The sequence below is a fragment of the Platichthys flesus genome, chromosome 1, assembly GCF_949316205.1.
Source record: "Platichthys flesus chromosome 1, fPlaFle2.1, whole genome shotgun sequence".
Lineage (NCBI taxonomy): Eukaryota > Metazoa > Chordata > Actinopteri > Pleuronectiformes > Pleuronectidae > Platichthys > Platichthys flesus.
This window is the reverse complement of record NC_084945.1, coordinates 28754247-28776278: the sequence shown is the minus strand read 5'-3', so window position 1 is coordinate 28776278 and position 22032 is coordinate 28754247. Positions and strand designations below refer to the sequence as shown.

General features: G+C 40.3%; 1 protein-coding gene across 1 annotated transcript in view; it reads right to left on the bottom strand.

The window, feature by feature from the left end:
- The window catches only part of cemip (cell migration inducing hyaluronidase 1), an 86040-nt gene extending 71853 nt beyond the window's left edge, over positions 1-14187 (bottom strand). Inside the window, exons 1-5 of the mRNA XM_062390777.1 lie at positions 14015-14187; positions 6523-6660; positions 4383-4521; positions 1423-1659; positions 431-610 (exon numbers count right to left, since the gene is read on the bottom strand). Of these exons, the coding sequence (XP_062246761.1) occupies positions 431-610; positions 1423-1659; positions 4383-4521; positions 6523-6660; positions 14015-14069 (749 nt within the window). The 5' untranslated portion in view covers positions 14070-14187. The remainder of the gene's footprint in view (positions 1-430; positions 611-1422; positions 1660-4382; positions 4522-6522; positions 6661-14014) is intronic.
- Between the last annotated feature and the right edge of the window lie 7845 nt (positions 14188-22032).

The window sequence follows — 22032 nt, the reverse complement described above, 5'->3', positions numbered from 1 at the left end:
ATATTTTTTACAAGTGATACACAGGAGATAGTTTACTGAAAATCTTCAAGAACCAAAAGTTGCCAAAAAAGCTGCAGGGATTAATTAGAAAAAGACAGCCATTGACTGAAGTTGTAACATTTTCTCATTAATTCACAGCAATCAATAAAAAGCGGGCTCCAGACAATACAATGCTGGGAGCATCTTTCCCCACATATTGTGAACTGAATACCTGAGTTTGAATTGGAAGAGCTCAGCAGAGATGTTGAGATCAGAGTAGTAATCAGCGGGGTGTAGAGAACCGTTATAGTCATTAATGGTTCATCAAATTAAATTGCTTTTTATTATTATTATTTATTTACATATTATACCTAGACAAATGTAGATTCCATTTTATATAGCTTAAAGTGATGCAATTTTATGCTTGAACAAAAATATATAATAAGCTCACCGAAATCCCAGACTGCTGATTTGCTGACTGCCCAATTTGGAGAGGCTCTTCTTGGCAGATTCCTCCAAGTTGTTGGAACCCTCGTCATTGACCACCACGGCCAGTATGAGACCCACTCCCACACCGTCCACATACTTCGCAAGGCGACGACTCTCATCCTTACTGCGGTATGTGTCAAACCTGCAGGAATGAAGGAATGGGAAGAAGAACAAGACATTTACTATTACAGCATCTTCGGTTCAACCTTTTACTTACCAGAGAAGTTTCAGCTGTCAATGAAACGCAGATCCCAGCCGTTCGTTTCTTTCTTTTACTGATAAAAATTCATTTAAAGGAGAGGAAATTAACTTCTGTGATGTGACCAATGTACATTAAGTGCAGCGTAATACGGTGCTATAGGAGCTTTGATAAAACAGAGTGTACCTCAAAGAAACTTAAATTAAGCACAAGAGCAAAAAGGGAGATGAAAGATAAATTGAACAATCAATGTCATCAAAGTAGAACACCAGCCCTATCCTTTTCTAATTATTATATAATTGCTCTCTAAATTTTCTCTTGCGGTTGATTCTGTCTACATATTATATGTGTTGTAACAGCCTTTTATTAAGTGCATTTCATGGTTTTCACCTTCTAATGAAATTCAATTTGACAAAACTGGACACAGTCCAGAGCCCTGCCTCCACTTCCTCTAAGAATGACCCATTCATCTATTTACCACAAAAAAAACTGTATATCAATGAATAAATCTATTTGAAATAAAAATGTAATGGACATTAAAATGCGAAAGGATATTAAGGATGGCTTCAATTACTAAATTTAATATCCCCCCCATGAAGCGATGCCAGAGCCATTACAGGCATATTTGTCTCCATCATTACAACCTTGTGGTTTGACAGTTTATGGGGTGATGCCACCGCAACTTCTCTTCTCTAATTAGTGTCTCATGAATGTTCAGGAGCTGAGACGCTGCCTCTGCTTCGGGGGACCCTCACCTGTCATCGTGTAGCACGTCTCCGGTCTTGGGATCGATGACGTGGATAATGATGCCTCGGTTGCCCCAGCTTCTCTGAAACAGGTAGTTGTTTTGGTTGCTCTCTCCGGGGTGGAGGGTTTTGTTCAGGAACGTCCATGACAGTTTATTTTTTCCATGGATCTCTAGTGTCCCACCTGTACCCACACCAAGGTACTTCCTCCCAAAGTAGCTGTGTTCCTGATCACTGTCATCCAATCTGAGAACAGTGTAGAAAAATAAAAGATGCGTTTAGAGATTATATGTCTTTCTGCAAGTGGCATGAAACAAGAAGAATTCGTCGGTGATGTTTGTGAATGTGCAAATTGAGAAAGTTTGTCCAACATGTAGAATTGTTTGCAAGTAGGATTTGTATGTTTGATGATTTGAAAAATCTTATGAAACATTGTCCTTATTTGCTGGTTGCAGATTTTTGGCCACAGTATTGGGCAAACTGATGAACTGATAATCTGCTGAATGGTATGTGTCAAATATTTCAATATTGTTGAAATACATTAAAAGTCAGTGGATCAGCAAAGTCATCGATGATGTCGTCCCTAGAATGTTGCTTATATTACATAATGGCTTAGTTTAACAGAAAAAAAGTTCATTCATTTTATAAAGGTCTATTTCATTGCAGTTTTTACTGCAGATTTATTTAAATTAAACAGTGGATTTGTTTGGGTATTTCTTCTTAGGCAGCATGATTCAAATTAAAGTAGAGTGTGTGTGTTCAAAATGATGAAGGAATGTGGGACAATGGATCTGTATAACACAAGAATAAGGTAACTTTGATACCAGGTTTCAATCACTGCAGTGTCAGTATGTATCATCATTTAGACATTAGATTTACATAGTAGCTCATGAAAGGTGTTTCAGGATTATGTGGAGAATACAAACTCACTAGGTGCAGAGTGGCTGCATAGAGACTGCTAAGGTTGGTCAAAAATATCAGAACAGAGAAAGGTTTCTTCCACTGAAGCACACCATTGATGGTATCACTGAGCTCTCTGCTGCTGAGCAGCTCTCCAGTCAGTGAGCGAGGAAGCCAATCTGGCCCATCTTTGATTTTACAAGATTTGTACTGACTGTAGATGAAGGAACCTGCTATGTGTAGGGGTTTAGGGGTTTGATTATTGTGATTACCCAATGAACACACAGCACAATCACAATCTGGTGATGAGAGAGGTCTAACTGGTTGGAGCAGACATAGATATTACAGTTACTCAGATAAGCCACTTTTCAACTGTGGTGACCAGAGAAGCCCCCAGAATAAACAACCTGTTGAACCTGGAGGTGGATGGCTCTACAGCAGCAGAGACCACATCAGGCTCCTCTCCTGTCAGCCAACAACAGAAGACTGAGACTGCGGTGACAGAGAATCACCAACACTGGACAGTTGAAGACTCAAAAACATAGCCTGGTCTGATGAGTCTGGATTTCTGCTGAGGCTGCAGATGGTAGAGTCACAATCTGGAGTCAACAGCATAAACCCATAGAGACAACTAGGGATGGGCATAATTAATCGACGATGGATTAATTGATCATTAAGAATTTCCTCGAGGAAATTATTTTTTCATTGAGAAATTCACTAATTACACATTTGACCACGGGGGCAGTGTTTGAAAAAAACGCCAACGGCCTACTCAGTTAACTGCGACTGGCTGCGAGTTAACGTGTATTTCCATTTCCAAAGTAAACATGAAGAAGTCATGGCGAAGTGTAGAGTGGGACCATTTTGGTTAAAAAATTACTTGGTTCACTGCCAATAATGCGAAGCTATCCCCGAGACTGGGGGAGACGAGGAGCCTGCGTGGTCTGACAAGGACGAGGGGAGCGCAAAAACCGGAGCCGCGGCCAGGCTAGCCAAGTTAGCACGGAGTTACCTGTGTATCACGGGGACGTCGGTCCCTTTGAAGCGAGTTTTTTCGGCGGCTGGACTGACGGTCACCAGGCTGCGTTCGCGTCTGACCTCGGGGAATGTTAACATGCTCATCTTTCTCAACACAAACCCGTAGGCTGGTGCTGAGGTTGTATGTGAGTTACGGGTTATTTTTATGAAGCTTTCTCCACTCGGTGCCTTGTTTGATAGTTTTGAGTTACATCTGGCAAAACCTGTCAGACCTAATAATTATATATTTGTGGTTAAGTTGTTGTTTAACATGATGTTTTTTATATTATTATTATTATTATTATTATTATATTATTTTGGAGAAAAAAAAAACGAGGGTCAGTTGTGTTTTTCAGCACCGGCTTATAGCTGTCGGCTCCGCTGCTTAAGATTACGGCAGCGCAGATTTTGTTAATCTTGTAATAAAGATCTCAATGAAGAAACACGCTTTGTTTTTTCACTGCATTTTAATATAGCCTATAAATAGTGAATATTTTAACTCGAAAATATGAATGAGTAATCAAAAATTCGTCATTAATTCTCCCGACGATCGATGAAGACTATTTAATCGAACGCCCATCCCTAGAGACAACCTGCCCTGTTTCAACAGTCCAACCTGTTGGTGGTGGTGTGATGATCATAAATGATATTTTTTTTTATACATTTGGGTTTTAATACAAATCAATCGTGATTTAAGTGTCAGTTTATCATCTTCTAATGGACACTTCCAGCAGGTTAATGATCCATGTCACAAAGTAAATGTCTCGAACTGGTTTCATGAACATGACAGTGAGTTCAGTGAACTTCAGCGACCTCCTCTGTCACCAGATGTGAATCCAGAGTGTGCAACTGACAATTCTACAGAAACGATGAAATACAATCATACCAGCGCTGAGCAGAGTATTAGAGGAAGGTGCAAAATCTGTCTGTGAGCTAAATGGAGGAAATGCCCACTATTAGTACAGTGCTGTGCTGACAGCAGTGTGTGCTTATTGACATGTTTTACTGTGCTTAAGTATAATTTTGCTTTCAAGCTGTGTTTCATACTGTACCTTCCAAATAGGGAGATGGTGAGATTGCCTCTATAAGGACAGTCTGGGCTCCCAATGTGTAGCTCCCCCTTGCTCCCAATCAGAATGTGTTTTGTTCGAAGCAATATGGGCCGGTTGGTGTCAGCAATCACCAACTTTCCTACAGGAGAAAGAGAGAGGAGGGTTGGAGTGGGTTTGTGTGTGTGTGTGTGTGTGTGTGGGGGGGGGGGGGTTGAAGATTCCTGGCAGGTCCTTCATGCCCCAGTGCCCTCAGACACCTTCTGTCTCAGAGGCGGTGCACTAGTGGCAGAAATATTGGACTATGGGAAGAAAATCAGACTGGATGGTCTCTGGTTTGACTCAACGGAGTGACAACAAAAACATACCTGGATTGACAACACCTGGATCTGTTCAAAAGTCCAAGAGGACTCTCCACAGACTGAACACACACACACACACACACACACACACACACACACACACAGAGTGAATGTAGCTGGCCAACCACGTCTGTTACCAGACCTGCAATCCAATGATTCCAGTTCAGTGAAGTGGTGAATAGCTGTTCAACATTGAACATCATCTCCTGTATGTTCCTCTGTTCTCTGAAGGGCAGGGGCCCTGCTTTCAGCACATTCCCTTTGTCTTGCTTCTGCCTTTTGCACAGTACATTCAGAAATAATGTAGTTATTGAAATTTCTTCCACCTCCAATTATTAAGAGATGATCAAGGCTTAAATGCTTCCGTCAAGAAAGTGACCATTTAGATCAAATGGCTGAGCAGTTAAATGTGGCAGAAATGTATTTGCCCTTTGAAGGGACTATCAACCAATCTGAGTGATGAGGAGTCTGCTCGGAGGATTAATGCTGAGTGTACTGTAATGATATCGAATAAGAAATAGCAGTAAACATGTATGAACCGTACATCTTTACATTGCATGTTTATAACATTTGGGCGGTGTGGCCAAGGGGGTAGAGCGGGCATTCTCCAACATTAAGGTTGCCGGTTCAAACCCCACTCTGCCCCATCTGCATGCCGAAGTGTCCTTGGCAAGATACTGAACCCTAGCCTCACGTTGTCATACTCACAATTCTAGTGTAGAGAGAGAGGGGGCTACGTGTTCCCCACATAGGCTTGAGTGGAGAATACGTAATTTACCCTCGACAACCGACATTTAACGGAGCAAACAGCGAAGTTCTTCAACATGGATGACATTAAATTAATAATTGAAGTGGAGAAGTACAGTGAGTTGTATGATCCACGGAACATGTTGTATAAAGACAACACCAAGGAGGACACATGTTGGGACGCTGTTGCTTAATGTTGGAGCAACAAGTAAGTATATGCTTTTAATCTACTGGATCAATGGGTGATATTATTAGCGCTGCTCGGCGGTTCAGCGTCGCTTCAGTGTCCGGTGTGAACAGCCAAGCGCAGGCGAGATAGGGATTAGCGCGGTGCTTTGGCGTCGCCTCCACGTTCTCTGTTCCTCTTTCAAAATGAATGCGCTGTCGATGTCTTCTAAAACAGACTCAATGGCAGCATCTACACATCTCAGCTCTCCAGCGGCAGGCATGTTTGTTGAAAACAAATTCAACCCAAGGGCACTTTGATGACGTGGTTGATTACGTTACCGTTGATCATCTGTCCATCATCGTATAAAGCCCGCCCTGACAATCTGATTGGCCCGGTCGGGCATAATTTCTCCTCAACGGAGCGACTCCAGACCGAAATTTCCCGACCTAAAATGTTGTGGGCGGGGCTAAGTTCGTCTGGCATCGAGGCTAACTGAACCCCTAAGTGGCCTCTCATAAATGTTGAGTGTACTAAAAATGTAAGTCGCTTTGGACAAAAGCGTCAGCAAAATTACATGTAATGTAATGTAATGTAAAGTAATAACATCATAACATTAAACAAAAATACTAAGCAAGACTCCCTTAAATGGCCTAGTGGTAGATAGAGGCCCCTGTTATTTAAAAAGGGTAAGGGTTAAAAAAGAAAAGAGAAAGCCAATCAAATTTGAAGAATTTGTTTTGAACCCAACTTGCAAGTATCACCCGCCCATACACTCTGCTTCACACAGAAACATGTCATGTTACAGAAGATAAAGAAAGTGTGACTTTAAATGAAAATCGACACAAGGTGGATTCTTCCAGCTTACCCCCGTTGAGAATCTCAATGGAGTGGACCGTGGCTGAAGTAGTGAGGAGGACCTTCCTGCCGTAGCCAATTGTGACCCTGTGGTCTAAACTGTGTCCTGGCATCCATGGCTGCAGGCCTGGCTCTTTATCTGGACACACTGCAAGGGACAGGATATAGACAAACATTTAACTTCCATCCACGTTTTTATAACTAAATACATTAACTCAAGTACAGTACCATAGGCCAATTTCATTGGCATTTTGATTTGAGGCTGATTTAATTTGATTTGGATATGACACCAATATGTACATTTTACAACTATAGTTACAGGTTGCTTTTAGGATTGAGTTTCGACATAAAGAGACACATGAAATATTATACCAAGAAATAAATACAACATTGTTTTTGGAGAGCGATCAGGGAGGCAGTGGAATGAAACAAGTAGGCAGTATTTTTACCCCACCTTTGAGTGTGGTCATATAGAAAGGTGAAAAAGCTTTTGGATACTTTTAGAGAAAATTACATTTCTCATAACTTCCTGTAGCTGCTGTAGCATTTATCAGGCAGTATCAACACCTCGATGGAATCTTTTACAGCTGGGAAATTGCTTTTACCGTATAAATCTGAGATCTAAAATTGCTGGGCATACATACTTTTTATTGTTTAGTTATTTCCCTTTGGAGTAAAACAGCGTAAATGTGCAGCAGGGTAAAAAACGGCTTTGAATCAGACCCTCAAATTACATCAATCAGCTTCTCTCTTGACACACTATTATCATGGCAAAACTCCAAGTGGCAAGGGATGCACCCAGATATTCATATCTAAAAACAGTACACATAGATCTACCTATCTCCTTGAATTGATGGCAAACAATTGGTAAAAGAAAATTCTCGAGTCCATTGAAATGCACTCCGGGAAACATATTGAAATCCTGATTTGACTTTGGGGGACAATTATATAAAACAATACAATTGTAAGTTCATCAAATCCATCAAACATGACAGTCGCGTAATTAGCAGTGTTCGACTACAGGTTTGTCATTATGTTCTATGCTGATCAGATTTTTTTTCATTACTTAAATTTCTTCCTTATCTGTAACCTTCTCAGCTCCCAGACTACCTAAATTGGGATTAAATATAGCACACAAGGTTATCGAGTGATTGCTCACTCGAGAGTGAGAGTGACTGATGAACCCATTTAGTTTGTGTCTGTTATTATCAGGAAAGCACTGTGAGACATTGTGTGTGATTCTGCCCAATAAAGTTTCAATCCATTGCTTTCTGTTGTGTGTGTGTGTGTGTGTGTGTGTGTGTGTGTTGTGGTTACATCATCTCCCTGCCACCTAATGGATCCATCAGTGGAATTGACTGGCCAAGACCTGAATTGTCAAGAAGATTTCCCAGAGGGCAAACACAGATTGACGGTAACGTGCAATCAGCTGGTTTTCTGAGGTCTGTGAGTGACTGCTGTTTGGCTCTGGAGGACTCAGAGTGTGTGCAGAGCTGTAGGCTGCCTTGCATTTTCTTTAAGACACAAACCACTACCTTCTCAATCACATAAATAAGTCAGCCGACTTAGCATGTTGAGTCACCAGCATTACGCTGGCTCTCTGTCATTGGATACAGTTGTTGTTTTGGGACAGTACTTGCATCTTAATGCGGAAACTGAAACTGGTTTCAATCCTAAATTCTTCTCTCTTAACTATCTTAACTAAAAGTAAACACTGCAACTTTACAATGTGGAAATAGCTCCTCACAAAAGGCTTCATTACATCCGGGATGCCAGGTCTGTGGTTTTTGGCTAGTTTTTAGAGTGTTGCTGCAGGTTGAAACATTCTTTTTGCACACAGAACGATAGCAGGGAGATAGTGAATCATATCTCAAGTTGCTTCTCTAGAGACAGTATTTAGCTTTCAATCATATTGTCGAAATTATGTTTTCAAGAGTTAATCTGATGTAAATATATTTTCAATGTTTGTCCACATCATACATTGTACATTACTTTTATATTTGTGGTTTATCTTGTCATTATCTCTCATTTTGTGTGACATGAATGGATTATTTTGGTGTTTCAGCTGAAATAAGGTATTGAATTAACTACAGTAAACTACATTAAGTAAGTATGCATCTGTTACATTCATGGTGGAGGAGGAAAAAACTAAGAGAAGAGAAAGAAAAATCCTAACAGCTGTTTGAGCTTCAAGAAATTAGTCACCATTAGTCACAGAGAAATATTTCATTTATGCTAATATACTTAATCATACAGTTCATTTTAGTACCTCTATTAATCATAATATAACAATAATAACTGGAATTGATATAGTGCCTTTCAAGAGAAACTCTATTAACGAACTGTTAGGGTAAACTGCTTATAATGCTGTAAGACTAAACATTTATGCTTTTAATGCTGGCATTGTTGGTATAACTATGCCGGCCAATTAAATAATTTCAAAAAAAGCAATGTGTGGGAAGTTTCAGCAGGATATTTTACTTTTGGTTATTGGTCTGTTTTTTTTGGGGCTTCTTTTGTTTGGCTGGTTTTGTCATGCAGACCTGGCAACCTGTGGCTTGTGACTTGAGGGATCTGGAGCTGTAAAACTCAGGCCTTGTGAGGAGTTCCCACTGGGATGCTCCTGATAGCTCCACACTGTTATAGCAGTGTTGGTTCTGTACTTAACTCTCATCGTCAAAGTACACCCATATATGATCACATAACTGAAGTTCGATTTTAAGACCATTTTTGAGGAATATGTATTCTTCAGTCATCTCAGACAGACAGACAATCAGGTTCATGCGACCCTTGTTTCTCAGTTTGAGTGATCAGCCAACACTATGAGAAATCGTGCTGATTCAACATGTCTTCCTTTAAAACTTTTGGTGACCACTTTGTTTCTTAGAAACCGTCAATGCAGCAACTTGTTCTGCTTCCTCAGATCTGTGTCTAAACACAAAACTCTCTCTGAGGCCTGTGGGCAGCTCCTTCAAACTCATTGTCAGCTATGAGTATCATGGTAGAAGCATCCGAAAAATACTTAAGTCAGAGTGATATAACAGTTTTCCTTAAATCAAAATGAACTCAGTTCTCATTAGGGGGTTATTGAATGTATACTAAGGAGCAAAAATAAGAAGCATAAGAACACATCATAATGCAATGTGGAAAAAAGCGACAGGGTGTGAGTACTTGAAACTAATGTATGCTACTTTACATGTACATTTCTGCATGTTGATTTGTCGCCGCAAAATCTTGGCTTGCCTCCAGTTCCTTTTCCTTCCTCTCTGCTTCGTCATGATTTTGTTTTAATAAACTGCATTTGAACCTTGTACAAGGACTTACTCATGTGCAAGTTTCCACCACCAAGTACAGAAGGATACATGCACAAAAATGGAAAAGCCGTACGTTAAAACAAGAAGCAAACACCCACATAGAATATGCTGTAAAAAGCCACATCAGCAGCCGTTCACACACATTTCTGAGTGAGTGTGTGAAGTCAGTGTGGCTGCCAGTTACTGGAGTTTCTGACAGCTGGGAGTAAAAACTGCTGAACCTGCCACTTTCCTTTGCTTTGGTTTAAATTATTTTGTAATCCAACAACACAATGACCTGAGCCTGAACTCCATCAGATAACCACCAAGCCAGGTGAGTCAGGGAGACTTATACCTCAAAATAAACCAGGGGAAATCAAGATTTTAAAGAATTATATCTACTCTTTTGAACAAGTCCAATTGCACACGAGAACAGGATAATACCTGAGAGAAACTGTTCTTTCACTGGTATGTCTGCAAAAGGGATCAAGACTTTGCATATCAAGACTCCAAACAAAGCATTGTGGAGAAGATGGAAGGCGAGGAAAAGATCCCATAGCACAGGGGTTCTCACACTTTTGCAAGCTGGGCCCCCCCAAAGCTAGTTAGGGGTACTGACACTGTGTCTGTCACCTGGGACTTCTACATCCAGAACACAGATCAACAATGTGCCTCTTTTGAAAGAACAATGTTTTTTTTAATTTTGGAGTTTCAATTATTTTCCCCCTGTGTCATTGCTGGAATAAGTCCAAAATACATTGATCTTTATTTCAGTGTGTGTGAGTGTGTGTGTGTTTATGTGAGTGTGTGTGTGTGTGTGTGTGTGTGTATGTGTATGTGTGTGTGTGTGTCCACATTATATTTTTCATGATTTATTTTCCATGACTTATTTTTGTATCCACATCATTTTAAATGGCAATTTTCTGGAAGTATTTTTTATAAGCTATATGTGTTTGATACTCTCTCTCTCTCTCTCTCTCTCTCTCTCTCTCTGTCTCACTCACTCACACACTCTCTCTTTCTCTCGTTAATTTCATAGTTCAACATTAATCACCTCTTATACTACCAATATACTACAAGGGAAACATGTTGCAGTCCAGATTATTGTTCAGTAATGACATTGTTTCCATGGAAGAAGGAGCTAGAGTCCTTTATGTGGTGAGGTCAAGGAAATACCAGGGTTTTGATTAAATGTTAATAAAATAAATGCATCCTGTCTGTGCTTGTGGTCACTGTTTATTTTTATAATATTTAACCACGTTATTTTCTTAACCTTAACCAAGTGCTTTGGCTTACCTGAACATAACAATGATCCTCATTTCCAAGCAAAAAAGCATTACTCTTTTTAAGAATTTGTAGCATATAAACTTATTTTTGGTGCAAAATACAGTGAAATAAATGTTTTGATTTCCATTGGTAAACTTAACACAAATCTGTTTCTGGAAAAAATTACTTTGGGATAAGTAGGAAAATATGTTCAACTCATGTTCCACTCACCATATTTTTCTAGAGTTTTCAGTTGCATGTCGAAGTATTTTATATGATGAGATCCTGAGATGTGTTTAAAGTGATTTGTTTTGGCATGTCTAAAGTTCGGCCCTAATATTACTTTTATTTGTATTCCACATGTTTCCAGCAGAATATATACACACATGTTTACATTCTGTAGTCGAAGTACTCTCAATCAGTGTAAGCGCTGCAGGGCTATAGTTTCACATCAAAATGATGCATTCTAGGTGTTTAGTGGACTAATCCATCACAGCTCTTGACAGCCGCTGTTGTTTAAATATGAAGCAGATGTCACAGGCGCTACGTTTGGGTGCACTTCACTGCAGTTTTTTGACTGAAATAATTTGCAGTGATGAATAAAACACTGATCAACCAGCCAGGATGTCTGTTCTGCTCTTCTTAGTAAATTCTATTAAAGACCAAAACCAACAACAACTGTAAGCTACTAGGTGCTGTCTGTGCACCCTGTCTGATAAAGCTCTTTCTAACATGTATTGTATTGCATGTTTAAGAAGGCATCTGATGATATTTTGTGTGATTTTCCCAATATTATGTTGCAAGGTAGGCCATTTAAAAAAGTTGCTAAGTATTTTATCAGTAGGATCATGCACCACAGACTGGGAGAGGAAATTAGAAACGTGCTTACGCAATGCATCTTGGCTGTGTCCACATGTGTGCTTAGATCACTGAGGATGTTAATCTGAACAGGGCCAGAGAAGCAGACTCACCTTTTTTTACGTGGTCTCTTCATGGCCACTTCATTCAGTGTCTCCCCATGACACATTTTGGCCAAACTCTCTTAAGAACTTAAATTGATTCCACTTATATTTTTCTCACTAGTAATTCTTAGTTTCTACTGCCTCAGATCACCTGCCACACTCATTTCCTCCATTTGCCGTTGCCTGCCCTGGCTCTTCTCTCTGCACCTCGGCTCCACAATGAAGCAACGTTTCACAGTTTGTAAGGTTACAATACATGTTTAAGCTTTTAGTCAGTTTCTGTGCATGAGTTCTGCAATGATCCATTGAGCTCAACAATCCTGTAGACACAGGCCCTTTTCACAAAACCAGTATGATGTGAGAATGCTTTGCCGTTTTGTTGAAAGGATGCAATTACTGAAGGGGGACAATGTTGCTCTGTTTTCAAGCCAAATTGACATCTGAATGAAATGGAGAGTTGAATGACAACTTGTAAATGTCCCACTGCTGATTCTGGAATGCTGTCTAAAATCCCACACTGAGGCAGCAATATGTTGGCTTTGTTTGGTTCAGTGTGGCACAATATGTCTGTTTAGAAGGGGGTGAAGAGCAACATATGTTCCTTTATTTACTTTCTGTCCACCCGGTGAGCATTACGCCGGGTTCACACCGGACACGGAAGCGACGCCAAAGCGAGGCGTAAGTGCTAATCCCTAGCAGGCCGGTGCTTGGCTGTTCACACCGGGCGCGGTAGCGACGCCGAAGCACCGCTGTTATCAGCCTGCAGTGAAAACAGCATTTAATAATTTTTTTCAAGCATATACTTAATTGTTGCTCCAATATTAAGCAATAGCATCCCAACATGTGTCCTTTTTAGTGTTGTCTTTATACAACATGTTCCGAGGATCATACAACTTACTGTACTTCTACACTTCAATTATTAATTTAATGTCATCCATGTTGAAGAACTTCTCAGCTGTTTGCTCCGTTAAATGTCGGTGTCGAGGGTAAATTACGTATTCTCCACTCAAACCTATGTGGAGAATACGTAGCCCCCCCCTCTTTCTCGTTTTATCTTTATGACTGCTTGTGTGGCATTTAATAATGTGGTCGGTAAAAGTGGTAAAATTAAAACTCCTGGACAACAGAAGGTGAATACAAAGTATGGGATGCATATTTGATCATTTATATCATATAAAATATGTCGTCAATATCGTTTAAAAAACCGTCAAGCGGAAAAAATAGACTCGACACCGAAACGATCGCTGCAAGGCGCTAGGCAGCCGCGGCGCAACGCTACACTTCAGCGTCCGGAGTGTTCAGCACAACGATTTAACATGGGAGTGGATGGGAGCCAGAGGCTTGGCGCTGCGCTTACGCCTCGCTTACGCGTCCGGTGTGAACCCGGCGTTAGTCCAATATTCACTCTCCCTTCAGCTCTGGTTTGGTCTCTGCTGGAGTAAATATTTACACACGTTCAGCAGCTAATCTAACTTTATTTATTATTCCACTGCACGGTGCAGGACAGGTGTACAGCCATGGTTTTTAGCCACAACTCAAAGTGATGTTGATAACATACATTCTTACATTTGATATTATATAATATGTTTTCACTGTTATATAGTAGGACATGGCTCATGAGCCATCGTGCAATTGAATTACTGAAATAATATATCTTCATGAGTGTAGTTGTGTAACATATAGATGCCACCGAGCCTGCTCAGAGTAAACCTTCACTGCTTACATGCTGAGAGGATGACTGAATGTTGAATGATGATATGAATATTAATAATATCTCAACTTTTTTTCTTCTTTCTTTATTTGAAGGTCACCATTATAACAAAATAGATTTTTTTCAAGCCAAGACATTATTTTACCATTTCTGTCATTTTATGTAATCTTCTCCTTTTCTTTTCTACACTCTGAGTAATGTGAACTGTTTTTTTACATGACACTGATTCATTGAATGGTAGAACTTGAATAGAAAACATCCTTAACTCACCTGCTTGGATGTTGGGGAGCAGCAGAGCTACCAGAAATATGGCACATGTCTTCATCTCGCTCAGCCGCTGCTGACCAACTTCACTCTAGAGGCCTTCAAAGGTTGCCTCAGACCTCCCAGTGGGCTTCAGAGGGGGCTGCAGAGTGGTAAGTGCCAAGTTCACTGTGGGAGACCACCAGAGTCACCTAGAACATCACATTGAAATGCAGAGGACTCAGCAAGACATGTACAAATGGGCGATTGTCAAAGTCTCCCTAGTTCAGAAGCGTGGCAGGAGGTCTGTCACATCTCTGTGCAGCCATGTCACGCAGTGCAGGAGTCTTCAGAACTCATGCTTTAGATTTGAGTTTTATTTTTATAACATGTAAAACTTCAGATTATCTGACAGTATGCAGGGGAGACACACATCAAATCATTCCACAACACACAGGTTTTCAAAACATACACAAAAGAGATGAAACCAAAATTCCCTGCGGTTGATAGCTAAACTTCAGTTATCAGCATGGTGTGTGTTTCAGTCACTGACTTTCTATGGACACATGCAGACGGAGAATCTTTCAACAGTGATACTTTACATTAACAATTAGTCTTGCTTTAATTCTGCCTCACACTACTGCTGCACTCAAAGTTCACTTTGTTCAACTTTGAACATGTGTGACCTTTGAACATATAGCAGTCTGTAATAAACACAAAGATTAAACTACATCCTTATCAAGATAACCATATCATGGTAGAATAGGGACAGTTCTTTCTGTTCCGCAGGTTACATGTCGAATACAAATCTATCATTTTTTCGAGTGTAATGACAAATTTATCTAATAATGAAACACATTATTAAAAATTACATTTCTCTCAATGTCACTTTTAAATCCAAAACTGTTTTGATTGATGTAAGATCACAGATATCAGATATAACAGGAGTATTGAACTGACACACTGGTCCTGAGTCTGTTTGGACTTTTTGCCTCAAGTCAGACTCAACACTAGTGGACATGACTGTAGCCCTACTGTCAAGCATGAAGCTGAGGCTTTCCCAAAGCTGCTCAAAATAAACACGATAGAGAAGGCAAGACATGTAGTGTGCTGTGTTGCTCTTGCATTCACACACTCAGAACATTTACTGGAGAAGAAGCTACACTGTGGAAGTTATGGTAAAGATAAATAGGCTCAAATTATTCACATGCAACTTTGTAACCTAATAAAACACAGTCATATTGTTGTGCATCTTCCAAAGAGATGAAGAATGTTAACACACAATGTCAGCATAATCTGGAGGACTAATATCGTGCGTGGCATCACTGTATGCTCACACTCTGTGCAGCTGTGTGGAGTGGACCTTCAGTCCAGCGGGAGGCCACAAGAAAAGAGTGTCTTGTGGCTGGCCCTGGCTCTGACACCAACCCTTAACCCTAACTCTAACTCTGGGCTTCTCTTGGAATGTCTCCCTACACAGCTGCCAACTTGGCTGTGGGTTCTTCCTTACCTGCATGAAAAAGTCTGCCAAACATGCTGTGACACTTATCGTTTTTAGTTACTTATTTAATGATTTAACAATATTTACTGCAGATTAACTGGTTACTTTGTGGAGAATCCCTTTCTATTGCATGACCAGAAAATTGGCTCAATTGCTATTGAAGACGTGACAACCCGATGCTGCCTTTAATTTAATTATCTCGTGTTGACATGCAGAGAGCTCGATGAGACACTGGGAGCATAAAGGAGCGGTATAATAGTTAATTATAATTTATTGTACATTCTAATTAACTTTCTGTTTGACTATGGGTAACAGAGTTAGTCTCTGTGCCCGGTCAGCTGTGGCAGTCAGCGGATTTACCTACACCCAGTTTACACTCATGCTGACCTAATGAGCCAGACAGAGACTTCAATTTCATTCAGATAGTTTGCTGGACTTCATGCTGCTCATGCTGCCTCTCCCTCTGTTATTCTTGCCAACACGTTTCACCTGCAGTCCAGACATCTGCTCATTATGAATACAAGTGTGTGCATATGTTAATCTAGCTGTGTGCACATTCACAGGTCACAGCTGTGTAGTAATCACTAGGAAACATTTCACCCAGGTAATGTTATCCTGTCTAGCAGCAGATAAATCCCTGGGCGGCAGCGGAAACCAAAGTAAAGGAAAGATTCTATTTTTTTCTGCTGGCAAAGAGCCCACTTTAACAATTACGAAAGTTGCAAGTGTCAAAGTTACTTTAAATACTTTAACAGTGAAAGTACTATTGTCAGAATCACAGTGTTTATATAATCGTGTCTCTAATCTCTATAAGATAAGTCCTGGGGGTGTGGAGGTTGAGAGATGTACAAGACTTGCAAGAGTCTCTTGAAAACAAGGAAGAGTTTTTATCTTCTGCTAATGTCATTCTTAGAAACAGTAAAACGATGATTGCTGTGACTTGAGGACTCAAAGAGCACTAAAGTTGCCACATTCATGGGCAGACTGAAAACATTCAAGACTAAATAATTTCCAATAAAACAGACGGTTGATAGATTTTATTCATGAAATAAATAAAAACTACAAAATCTATGAGAAAGACATAAATAGCGCCCTCCTCTTAAGTTACTACACACTGTGCACAGACTAGGAGTCATCAGTACAGTCTTGTGCATCACTGTTTATTCGATTGAAAACATGGCTGCAGCTTGAAAATTTAAACCAGTCTCTGCAGTTTCCTATTGGTTGAAAGAAGTGATGATGATGCAGTAAGAAGCATGCTTCAGGCTGATCCTGAAAGAATAAGAACACACTTCAGGTATCACAGTCAAACACGATGCCATTTCAAAGCCACTGTAGATGCTCCCACTGTTACATTATGAGGTTGTTTTTGTTTTTGACTGGGTTCAGGGATAAGCTTATGTAAAGCTGCACTCTCCAGAGTAATTTTGTACATTGATGAAGCCCTATATCTGGAACACTTTGTAGCAGTGATTGTTAGCTGCATTTATTTCTGTGGTTGTGAGATTTTGTAAACGACTCGAGGAACTGGAGTGACCCACACATCAGGTGGTGTGGGAGTAAATGTGGGAGGGATTACTCTTCAAGGTAACATTGCTTACTCTCCCATTGATGCATCATGAGTGTGATTATCTCACGTGGGGGTGTCACATGTTTCCTTCCCAGGGCAAAACGGCTCCTGACTTGGCAGGGAAAACAGGCCTAATGAATGAGTTTGTAACTCACAGTCTAGAAGGCAGCCTCAGAGGAATACACAATATTTTGATCACTGTCGTCTTTTTAATCTTAAATCTTAAATCTTTTAGATCAAAGACATTAAGAAAATGTACTTTTAGGTGTCACTAGTCTTTCAGAATCAAACAGCATCTTTCTGAAGCAGCAAACGAACACTGATGTTCAACAAGTGGAAAGTGGAAAGAAACCCTCCTCAGGGAAGATGACCTGTAAGGGTTAATCAGCAACAGGAAATAAAGGAAGAAAACACGTAAACTACACAATGGAAAAAGACAAAACTATTTTTTTAGAGTATCTGGGTCAACTACTACCATAAAAGACCCATTCCCATCGGAGATTGGAAGCTGAAGGCTTAAGTGTGTTTCATACAAAGTACTTTTCAAATTGCTCAATGTTGTCTGAGGATGCATCTGAAACAACAATCTTATAACTCCAGCCATACTTTTTGTATCAATGCGTTCAGCTCTCTATAGTTAGGGAGCTGGTTGTATATTTTCTTTTACCCATTATGATCTGACATGATTAAAATGGTCCCTGGGAGAGAAAGTCACAGTTTATCGGATATACCAGGTTAGCTAGGTCAGCTAATCGACCTGGATGCGGAGAGCTGTAGGATGGTACTTCAGCTTGCATTCTGTGCTGGAGAAGCTCTACAATGGTGTGCAGAGTTAGTATACGTGTACCAGTAGACTCACAATAGCCACACGTACTAAACACTGCAAGTTAAAATATACCCAAGTTTGAAGGAGTGCTGCTCCTTCACATCAAAAGAGTTGTGATGAGGATGTTTAGTTAAGAGGATTTGGACAGGATGACTCCTGAACGCCTCCCAGTGGAAGTACTAGGACAACATCAAACTTAGAAGGGACCATGGGACAGACCCAGAACACTGATGGGGGGGCCATATCCCATCAAGCCTAGACAACTTGATACATGGATGGGCAATGCAATACTGACTGAAAAGACCGCTTCCTCAGTGTGCTACAGTAACTCTACAGTAATTCATCTCAAACCTGATCTTTATGACGTATGTTTCTCAGTATAACAGTTGCCCTATTATAGTCGAGCCTTTACAAAGAGGTATTCTCCATAATCTTGTATTTAAACAAAGTCAATGATGGTCCCTGCATCTGAATAATATGTTTGACCTCCATGAGAGGATTACATAACAGAATGGATTTTGCACAATTCAACACTGAAAGGTTCCACTTTGACCTCATGCCAGCGGTTTTCAGTTTGGAAGGATGTTTTTGACTTCAGCTAAGGTTTTTCTTATTTGTCCATGACCAAGTGCCTCCCTCACCACATTGTAAGAAATGCCTGACCTTATCACGAGGTGAAGGCTGTTAGTTTGTTTTGCTGTCATGTGAGGAAATGTTCTGATGATTCAGAGAGACAAAGTCGGACAGCCCATTGCATTCTCGGATGACACAGAAGAGTTTGTACAAAATTGTGCTCAAAAGGAATGTGAAATACTTCATCTTCCAATAAGATGCATTCTGACAGTCACAGATAGATCAAACACATGTGAGCAAAGGCAGGAGCCACTTAAGTGAAGCATTCATATATGATTAATAACAGAAGCTTGTGCAGTCTTGGCTTTCATAAAGTTCAAATGGATATTTCTGAGCAGTAATGCTGAACCATTGGCCATCGAGCCACGCAACACTTCACTGTTTATCATTTCTCAGTAAACATGTAAGCCAGCCAGGAAAAAGGATGTGTTTATGTGAGCTCCATAGAGAGAGAGAGTGTGTGTGTGTGTGTGTGTGTGTGTGTGTGTGTGTGTATTTGTGTGTGTGTGAGTGAGAGAGAGAGAGAGTGTTGTGTCTGGTGGTCTCAGTATTAAAGGCTATGTCATTGCTACTGCGTATGAATTTTGAACTGAGTCTTTTCCAGTATTTAGAATGTTGCTTCTCCATCAGGCCTCTGACTTATTGCCAGAGCTGTAAACAAAGTTAGGCCGAGACAGGTTTGACCAGCTGGACAGTAGAATTAGTCTGTAACAAATCTTTAATTAATTGAGATAGTTTTCACTCTTAATTTATTAGTTTATCTATATTTTTGTCAAGCTGATGAAATGAATAGATATCTGAGAACACAATCGACATTATTCAACATTATTCATTCAACATTTAAAGGGCATTTTGAGATACCCAAAGATCCACTGATTCCATATTGTCTAATGTGAAGGTTGGTGTAATCTTTTAATCTGCTTTCAGACATGCACTTAACTCTGAATAATCTCCTGAAATTATTCAGATTCATATGTGAACATTTATGTCTTGCTGCAGACATTCCTGGAGCTTAAACTGCCAGCCCCCTAGTAAAAACTCTGATTAATGTCCATGTGAGAATACAGAAGAAAATAACTCTGAATATTTACCACCAGCGATTAGCATATTGATGATGAAAATAGAATAGAATGGTGAAAATGAGGGGCCGTACACTGACGAAGATGTCAACTTGAAAAGAACAAGATTTAAGAGCTTTTAGTGAAAAGGGCAAAAACTGATGAATTCATACAGTCCAAGCTCCTGCACGCTGCAACCTGAATGTTATGTACAGAGCCGTCAGTAGAATAGCTTTAAACTTTGAGAACAAGAAACAGTAAACAAACTCAGTGTCGGCATTAACTTTTGTGTTTTCATGTGTACTAAAGCTGCATAGAGTGACAACAGAAGAGATTAGTTTATTAAAGTTGCTGTTATCAGGCCATCCATTACAACTTACCACTGAACAAATGTTGCTGGTAATAATACATGGCTTTAATCCTTTGAGTAAGGAGGAAGAAAATCTGGACGATGTTGGTCTTACCCTGTCTTACTTGGTTTCCGTGTGGATTGTAAAAATATGATCATATTTCAAAACAGTGCAATTCTTCAGTATGCTACTGCGTAGAAGCAGTAGAAATATGAGATCCATTGTACATTCATGTGAGGGGCAACTCACAGAAATGAAACTGTACGGTAGCTTATGCACTTCCAGGCTCTACTTGTTATTGAACACTTTATGAGCTCACAGCAACTGTGAAATTTATAAACACAAGCTGGCACTGCTCTGACAACGCTCCCTCTCTCACACAAATACACGCACACACACACACACACACGCACTTCCTAAAAAGGAACTTCTGAGAGAAATTGCCACTTACCCCATCAAACTACTCTGCCTACCACATATAGAGTGACACAGCAACATACATTTGCCAGCAAGTTAACTGAGGGTGGAGAACACACTAAAAGATGTTTTTATGACTTCCACAGTAACAAAAACTTGCAATTAATCTCTTGCAGAAACAAGCTCTAACTCCAGGAATAGTGTGTAATAATATACCTCTGGGGAAATGTTGGGTGGAGCTCTGTCAGCTGCAATAGCAGCAGCTCTCTTTGAGGTCTGGCTAAACACTGGCCATATGGAGGTGAAGGAAATCTGCTGACTACACACACACGCACACACACTTGAACTTTCCAAGTACATTTTTGTCTGAATAATTGTTTTGATCCCTGCCTAGTCTACAGGAAGGAAGACAATCCAATCACAGCCTCAAGAGTGAAAATCAATGTCTGGAGATATTAATAATCCTATTCTTCATTCCACTGAAAGGGGAAAGTCAGATATCCCAGATGATGGGATGTAGATGCCATCACTGTGTTCTTTCAATAGTCTGCTTCTATCATCTGTTTGCGAGCGAGCTTCGCCAGATATTTGGGGGGTACTGAGGTTCTATACAGACCCACACATCCATAAGGATGCACTGCACTCACGTTCTTCACAAAGTCAATGACTATGATAATGTGCTGCTGACTGTTCACAGTAGTTGACAGGGTAGGGGTTAGAGCCAAATTCTGTTGAGGGGCCCCCAAAAAACCTTTGGCCAGCCCTATGTCACACACAGACACACATACCAGTTTTGATAACAGATCAGCCTCAAAACACATACTCACAGACAGCAAGCGTTTGGTTCAGGTACGTGTGTGTGTGGGGGGGAGGTGGGTGGGGGGGGGGCAATCTGGATTGGGTTGCAGGAAAATAATATTTGGTCACATTCTAACATGCTGTCCTCAATCTGAACCAGTTACACCTAACAAGGTTAGCATGAGTATGAAAACATTCTGCGAGACACAAGAATGTGCGCACACACACAGACACACACACACACACACACACACACACACACAAACTGTAACATGGAGGAAACCTCACTGAAGGAACTGCCTCTCATGCTGGCTGCACAAGGCTATGATATATACACGTGCATGTAGTAAACACATGGGGTCTAGCCTCGGGCATAAAGACCACATTTCTTTATGCCCGAGGCCACATTTCATGCGTTTAACATGGTTGGCATGTTTTAGCAAACATATTGCAATATTTCCTGCAAAGTTCAGTTGAATAATAATATTGGAAACACATTGCATAATTCAGCTTGTGTGAAAATGTCTGAAAAATGACAAGTTCAAACTAATGAGATGTGGTTTACATCTAATTAAAAACCACAAATGCCAAGGTCAATGAATAGGATGCAGTCGTTGCTTTACTTTTTTTAAAGCTCTCATTAACTGACTGAGTCAAGTAAAGTAAAGAGAGTTTTACTGAGAGATTTTTGATTCTACTTGTTTATTCACATTGAGGACTACGAGGAAAAAAAGAGGGATTTCTGATTCTTTATAAAAACAGATGAATAATTAACTGCAACCAAGAGAGACGCAATGGTTTAACAACATTCATTAACATGTGGAGGATATTGGGGTAGAGGTGGGAAACAGTCGTCATTGAATGACATACCGCCTCGTGCTTCTCTCAACCT